We start from the raw sequence: 7589 nt of genomic DNA on the forward strand, positions 1-7589 counted from the left end.
AGAATATTGTGTTAAAATTTCAAGTCGATTGAAGCAAAATTGAGGAAGTTATGAGTAAGCGTCCGTTGCTCCGGGATGAGGTTTTATACCTGACCGACAGTTACGCGACGCGCTCACCCGGCCCAATTAAAACCAAACGGGTCTGTTCAGGTAGAGTCAAGAATATTCGAGGCATGGTATATACATCAGTTAAACACTGTACGCCGTGCTGAGCAGTAACAAGTGACGCTAAAATTTTGACTCTGTTTTCCTTCAATTCGTACATCGAAAGTGTTACTTTGTTATCGTTCGTGTTCGTACATCGAAAAATGCCCCGAAAAATTAGCCAAAGTCTGTCAGTGGCACCGCTACAATCGTTGAAATTGCAGCTCATGTAGCTGCATGTACTTTCAATGAAGGTTCTTTTGCCTTGCTGGCCTTTATGCAAGAGATGCACATCCCGACAGGGCCAAGTTCTCACGAATGGGCACGACAAGCTGACGAGTTGCGAATTAGTAGAGCAGAGGAGCAAGCAGCGCGTGACAGTAAAGAAGAAAGAGTTTTGCGTAGACAAATGCAAAAAGATGCTCTAGACCATCTTGATGGAAGCCTTTTGCTCTACGGACCTGGCATCGACGACTCTGTGGGAGTATAAAAAAATTATCGAATTTTATGTTGAATTTTTCAGTACGCAAAACTCTAAAGCGTTTTTCTGAGACTTGTCATTTTTGGAGTCCGTGCCCACCATAACTAAAAATCTACTGGACCAATCGTTTTGAAATTTTGCACAGTGTTTTTTCACATTATTCACCAGGTATTGTCGGGAGCTTTTTTTTTTTTCAATAATTATCAATTTTACAACAACAAATTAGACGTTTTTTTTAGCGAAAATCTGGTTTTTGGCTTCCAAGTGCTACGAAAAATCGAAAAATCGAAAAAAAAAAAAATCCTCCCGTGAATACCTCGACAAACATCTCCTTTAACAAATGCATTTTGATTTTTTCGTTTCACATGATTTGGTTGCGAGTTATGATGGGCACCGCAAAACAACTTTTTCTCGAGGCGCCTCCGGAGATTCATCGTCAGTCGCTCAATTTTTGATATTTTGCAATGAAAATTTAGGGAAATATTGTTCAAATGTTACATTATCATGTATGGATTGCCTGAATAAACTAACACCATCTGTATTGCCAAAAAAAAATCTTAAAAACATGCTTTTTTTTCACCGAATTAACCTTACCCCCCCCTTAATATGTACACGTGAATGTGCGCCTTCGGAGATGGAAAGAATAATTGTCATCAATTTTACATCCACCACACTGCACCGAGTTTAGAACAGACGTGTTGCGGTATATAATTGAAAAAATTAGTTATCGGGGTGAGAATGATAATAATGTATGAAACGAACGTTTTGACGATATTTTATATCGTAATACTAAACTGCGGATGTGTGAAATACTCATATGTAGGGCGTACTCCACTCTAAGAATCTATAATTTCCGGAAAATTCTATAGGAAATCGTTGAAGAGAGTCCGTAATAAATATTGCAATAAATAGATATGAATGTGCATAAGTTTGAAAATTGGCAACAAAACGTACGTTTCGAGTCTTATCCCTGCGAATCACGGCATCTGTGCAAATTTTACGCCAGTGATTGAGCAGTGTGATCGAGTATTACGTAGAAATTTCCAATACCGAAATATACGTTCGTATTATTGCTTAAGGATAGGCAGTTTATCATTCTCGCACGTTCGACGTTAACGATAAGTGTCACGGGACTTAGCGCGACTCGCGGAAGCCGTGATAAAAGCCGAACCGGTGTAAGGTTGGCGACTCCGTAAGGGTTAAAACCCTCTTGTCAGCTGCCAAAACCAGCTCCATCTCGTTCTGCTTCCGGAGGAAAGGTATGCTAACGATGAGTAATGAAAATCGCCAAGTTTCTTCACGTCACACGATGCGTATTGTGTAATTCAACGCATGTACGTAGGTATCCTGCAAAACGCTTTTTCTTCTTTTTACAAGTGACTGTTCGAAACTCCCTTCACGTAGTTCAACGATATATCTTGGATCTATACCAACCCATTATCGGAAATTACGAACGATTCATAAACTTTTCGACTATTTCGAGCTATCGTAAAAATGTATCTTTTCAATTGGTAAAATTGCAGTAATCTTTACGGAAGGCATCGACAGACGAAGACTGCTGTGATTTGGAAATTACGATCTCTTCAAACCTTTTCGTACATGATCCATGTACTCTAAAATCAAGTCTATATTTCAGGTTGGATTCGCAAGATTGCTACTCTGGAATTTCATGCCAAATGCCTTTCGAATAGCATCGATGAATTATACTCAACTTATTGAAATTACGAGGTATTCTAATCTGTGAAGAGTGCAAATGCGCACGCGATAAGCTTCGGTTGCTTATTAAAATTTCGAGAAAAAACTCACCTTCTTTGCGCGAAGAGAGAAAATGACACAACTTTAATTAAAAGATTTAAGGAATTACCATTATCTCCTTGGCCCTTCGCCACTAGAGTTTATTTTTTATTTCAATTATACACCATCAGAGGAATTGGGGAAGAAATTTTCAATCTCTGGTATCACAGACGCAACAGAATAGATGAAAAAATAACGAAGCATTTCATGTCCACGGCACTCAAAACTTCTACTTGCGACAATCATAAATGAGGGGTGAAAATCTATTACAAACCTTAAGAGTCCGTATTTCCTATGATGTTTCAATCAGTCAATATTAAGACCGTCGGAAATAAATTGGCTGGCTTAACAAGATCTGTGATATTACGCGTAACGACATCGTTATCTTTTTCAGTGATTACAAAATTAATACGATTCCAAAAATAGTCCGTATTGAGTTACAGTAGGACTAGGTGTTGATGAATTCTGAATATTCTACTCGACTATCGTGAAATGGATCTTTCAACTTGCCATTTACGAAATAGCCGGTATAACTGATTGATTATTTAATAAGTTATTGTGCATGAATTTGGAGCAAATAACAAGACCAGAGAGGTTGGGATTCCAGATTTGAAATACAGAAAACTAAGATTCATGGTTTTCTTGAATCAGAAACTCGAAAAAGTTTCAATTTAGGGTAACAGATTGGACCTTCTCCGTGACACATTATACCGTGTACGGTATCCCTATACACAGAGACGCATTGGTTATTGGACTTGTCTACAGTTGCAGAAGTTTAGATTTACCAACGTTTCTTGCAGAGAATTGCGACTTGTTATAGCTTACAGCCAGCCACGCGTCCGTATGCACCCGCAGTCACATACATCCGCCCACCTTGTCGCGTACCGGCACTTTGAGAAGAAAAATTATCGAACGCTCCCGCTAACATATTTCAATTTCTTACTACCCAATTTCCAAGAAAACTAAAGAAGTAAAACTACCGCGGGACTAGGCGTACCTTCAATACACAGAGTCTAATGTAATATCGGCCAGGAGTGCGATTGACGCAGCCAATTTTATCTGAAACCTGCTCAAGCGGCTCTCTTTTATATACACAAGGGTCGGGCGGCCAATGGCTGTTACTGTGGAAAAAAAACGAGAAAAAAACCCACTCGAAATCCGTTATGCTGCTTACATCTTTCCCGCTGAGGATTTACGGTTGTACCTAGAAATAAAAAAAGTTCGATAATTCAGCGTCATATCGCATGAGGCAAGTTAGGCAGAAATCGCACTTAATCGAAAACTTAGAACACTTCAGAGGCACTGAGTTACAGTAACCTTTGCACTCTATCAATTAGACAGATTACCGTAGCTTATTTAAAGAGCCAGCTTAATCCATTCGCGTATATGTACGTGAAGTACGGTGTACAATTTTGATTTACGTGTTTTACAATTTTCTCGAGATATACTGCATATTAAATAATTTGGTGTACGGCATTGAGCAAACCGTGTCCAACCACCGATGTTTGAGGATCCCGAGTCTGATGGACAGCCACGGCATAATGTGCCCTGGTAAAAATACGGCAACGGTAAAGGAACCTACCCGAGTCCGTGATCCAAGCTTCGGATCATTCACCAGGGTTATTTGGTTAGGCACTACATGAACCATTTCTAACCAATTAACAGAGGGGTTCCCTTTCAATGTGCTTTTAATTCATTTAAATCGTCGAATTTTGTTTCACACTCACAATCAGGACGAAAAACTCACAGTATCACGGCTTCACCAGCGAGGTAATGAATTTTTATGATAATTCGTTCAGTTCCAACCCTTCCGACTATCGATCTCTGTACTAAACTCTATAAAGGTGTTCTGTATCATCCACAGCTTTCTTGATGCATCAGTGGTGTTATCGACTGTCAGTATATAGGGTAAGTATTGATCGATTGCAGACACTCGTTTTCAACCGAAAATCAGTTGCAAACAAGAACCTATCTCGTATCAGGGGCATCATCGGAAGAGGCTTTTACATTGGATGTAAGGACTCTGAGCTCTCTCCCTTCTCTCAAACTCTACTTTGTACCGACTAGTAGCGACTACTCTCATTAACCAACCAGGAACAAGTCTTTGCATTAGATGGTTCTCTCTCTCTAAAAAAAAAAAAAAAAAAAAACTCCGTATATGTAAACTGAGTGGAATAACTGTTGCTAAACAGCTGGAGAGACTTTACATTTATGATTACGCTCTCCATGGGCCATAGAGTTATACCATGGGTACTATAGAAGCTTGTAGCCATTCCTTGGTAAAGTGAAAACGTTACAGCTGGGAGGGATGTCCCGCATCGAACGAGGTTTCATTATCTCTTTCACAGTCATCTTCATCACCAAACTAGCTTCTCCTTGTCCTCACTTTCACAGCATGCCACTTCTCTTCTCTTTTTACTTAAGGTGTTGCGAATTTCCGTGAAATACGGGTTACGTATTGTGAAACACGTGACAAAAATTCACTTTTATTATTTTATTTCGCATGCACGCTTGCGTGGTATCACAGAAACCAGAATCATACATTTTATATCTCTGAAGATCTGTCAGCGTCAGGAGAAATCGAATTATCGTTATTTTTTTGGAAAATTCTTATTGCTAACTAACTGGATGTCTGTTGCCACCGCTACCAGCGTGTCCAAGTCACTAGGCTCCAAATTATAAGACATTAGAATCATAGTTATATACTTTGACGCTCGGTCTGTACCCAATAGAAACCTCAACCTGGGCTCGGAGGTGCTCAACCTGCGATAAATTTAAAGACAAATGCACTGTCTTCTAACAAATTTAATATATGAAATGATAAATACGATTACTCAATAGTTCATCTGCTACTCACAGTCTTATAAAAATAAGGCCAAGAAGGTTCCATTCCGCAGGCTTAGGGATAACATTGCTAGCCGATAACGAAAAGGTGTTTACAAGAGCTTTCACCGTTTTTCCACACCCGTTAGTGCTGATACATCCATCAACAGCAAACTCGCCTCCAGCCAAGGTACGCACCATTTCTGGCAACCTAAAATATTATACAAGCGTTAATGCGAGCTTTAATTTGGAATATCTAATCTCAATGCAGAACCATCATTACACTTTATCAAGTTTCTCCAAAATTATACGTCTCCTGAGTGTTCTAGGCTCACGCTCTCCAAGCATTGGCATGAATGTACTGGAATCATCTTCCTCATTAGCAACTGCGTTACCTGATGGTGGTTTTGTTGCATCTATCAAAGTTTGGCCTTGGTAAAATGCTCGTACCTACGAGAAATAGACTACTAGTAAATTTGAATTGGATAAAGACAATTTGTTGCTGACAAATGACAGTACATCCAATCCTATTATACCTTGACCTCTATTTGGGCACTTGCTTCTTTCAGCACACTGTAATCTGGTAGAGGTTTTAAATCGCGTTTACTATCTTCCTCGTCAGTGTCTTCATCTACTTGGCATGAATCGATTTTTTGGCATAGTTCAACATATTTCTTTTGGAATTTACTGTCCTTTGTATGTTTCGTAATTTCATCTATTTTTTGCTGCTTCAACCACACATCTCCCGACAACAGAGCCAAGGAATCCAAAGTAAGCCACTCTTGTAAATAATGTTTGATACGTTCAACAAACCAGCTTGAATCCACCTTACTTTTCCTGACATCTTGTTTGCCATGTACTTTGCGCGTTTTATCTTCTTTTGCATTTACTTTGGAAATATTGTTTATGCTTGATCGAACATCTTGTTCAACCGCCAAAGTATCACATTTATTACTTTGGCGTGCAACTGGTTCTGCGGGTTTGTGAAGATTGGCTATTTCTTTAGCACTTACATCCCCTTCAACGATTTCGGTGCCTGATTTATTTATGGAATTATCAGGTACATTATTTATAGTATTTTCAATCGCATTATTACTCTCTGTTGATGGTAATTTGTCAGACACAATAGCTTTATCAGTTTTTTGTATTTCGCATGAATCAACAGAGACGTTTTCTCGTCCCAGGTAAACTTCATCGCCTGGAGTACTTTTTTTAATTAATCCAGTGGGAGGTAGCAGCTGGAAGCAAGGCTTTTCTTTCGGATTTCTCAGCCACAGTGGGCTAGTGAGCATTTGTTCAAGAATGTAATTTGTTGCTCCATAACAGTTATTGCTGCAGAAATTTTTTCTGCGACTTACATCATAAACCTTATTATTGCGAGTCGATATGTGATATTTTTGATTTATATTCAATTTCAATGGATTGTCGCACAGAGCATAACCACACCGTCTCAATATAGCTCTTTCTTCAACTACGTCGTCCATGTGACATCGATTGATATGCTCCAGCTGTAGAAGAAAATATTTCATAGTTTAAACGGTGTATACAATACAAATTAACAACGAAAATGGTATTTCATTAATATTGCCGAATCTTGAGCAACCATTCGTCTAACATTTTCCAAAAGCCAAGTTTGGTCGACTGCATCATCTATCAACCGTTCTACAATTGCTAAAGCTCTCGCATCACACTGCCGTTTCTTAGTCAGAGCCAGCTGCAGTTGTTCCTTGCTGGAAATAAAACGAAACGTAAATGTTTTACTTACTACCCAGTAAACTTGCAAAATATCAATTTCCTACCTCATTTTCATTTTTGTTCTGCTCCCATCGTTACGTTTCCTCGACGTTGATGTCATCGTTGTGTTTCAATGTTTCAATGATTTATACCTGTAATATCTGGGACAACAAGGGCGAATTAGCGTGAAAAAGAATTATATTTAGGTTACGCTAGGTGAGATTAGGGTCGGTTTTATCGATGACAAGGTTGTACATGCAATTATAGTTTGATAAGATTCCACCAACAGCCTGACAATTGATTCAGGAATATTTGCGATACATTATTAACAGATACTACATTTGGATGCTACAGAGAAATCTCGAGGAAATTTGAATCGCTCCTTCTAACCTGTCAAACTGACAGCTCGGTTCTTGGTATAAGACAACCATACAAGTTGTTAAAAATGAGTGTGGTGCACACGGAGCATTAAAGGTGGTGGTGCAGTCATGGAGTCTAGATACAAGGAGAACGATCTTAACGTATAGAAGAAACGGCCGAAAATGTGGAGAAATAATTTCTGCACTGGAGGCGCTGCCGTTGATAATATCAGGTTTATTTTTTTAAATTTAAT

General features: G+C 39.0%; 1 protein-coding gene across 3 annotated transcripts; it reads right to left on the reverse strand.

Annotated features, from left to right (window-relative positions):
• Positions 1-4898: 4898 nt before the first annotated feature.
• LOC107220458 (putative RNA polymerase II subunit B1 CTD phosphatase RPAP2) lies at positions 4899-7507 on the reverse strand. Of its 3 annotated transcripts, none has more exons than XM_046732094.1 (7): positions 7367-7507; positions 7042-7137; positions 6846-6972; positions 5779-6750; positions 5526-5692; positions 5277-5453; positions 4899-5182 (listed from the first exon to the last, which is right to left on the reverse strand). In XM_046732094.1, exons 2-7 carry the CDS (start codon positions 7095-7097, stop codon positions 5011-5013), a joined length of 1671 nt encoding a protein of 556 aa, XP_046588050.1. In that variant the 5' UTR covers positions 7098-7137; positions 7367-7507; the 3' UTR covers positions 4899-5010. The 3 variants fall into 3 exon arrangements, with proteins under 3 accessions (XP_046588050.1, XP_046588051.1, XP_015514552.1); XM_046732095.1 differs by having other exon boundaries at positions 7316-7491; XM_015659066.2 differs by having other exon boundaries at positions 6858-6972; positions 7042-7491.
• Between the last annotated feature and the right edge of the window lie 82 nt (positions 7508-7589).

This window comes from Neodiprion lecontei, chromosome 2 (assembly GCF_021901455.1).
Source record: "Neodiprion lecontei isolate iyNeoLeco1 chromosome 2, iyNeoLeco1.1, whole genome shotgun sequence".
In the NCBI taxonomy this organism is placed as follows: Eukaryota; Metazoa; Arthropoda; class Insecta; order Hymenoptera; family Diprionidae; genus Neodiprion; species Neodiprion lecontei.

Coding starts and splice junctions, on each gene's coding strand:
- LOC107220458 (XM_046732094.1), bottom strand. CDS start 7,097: ATGACATCAACGTCGAGGAAACGTAACGATGGGAGCAGAACAAAAATG. Junction 6,751..6,845: donor TGGAAAATGTTAGACGAATG/GTTGCTCAAGAT, acceptor TTTCTTCTACAG/CTGGAGCATATCAATCGATG. Junction 5,183..5,276: donor GGCCTTATTTTTATAAGACT/GTGAGTAGCAGA, acceptor AATTTATCGCAG/GTTGAGCACCTCCGAGCCCA.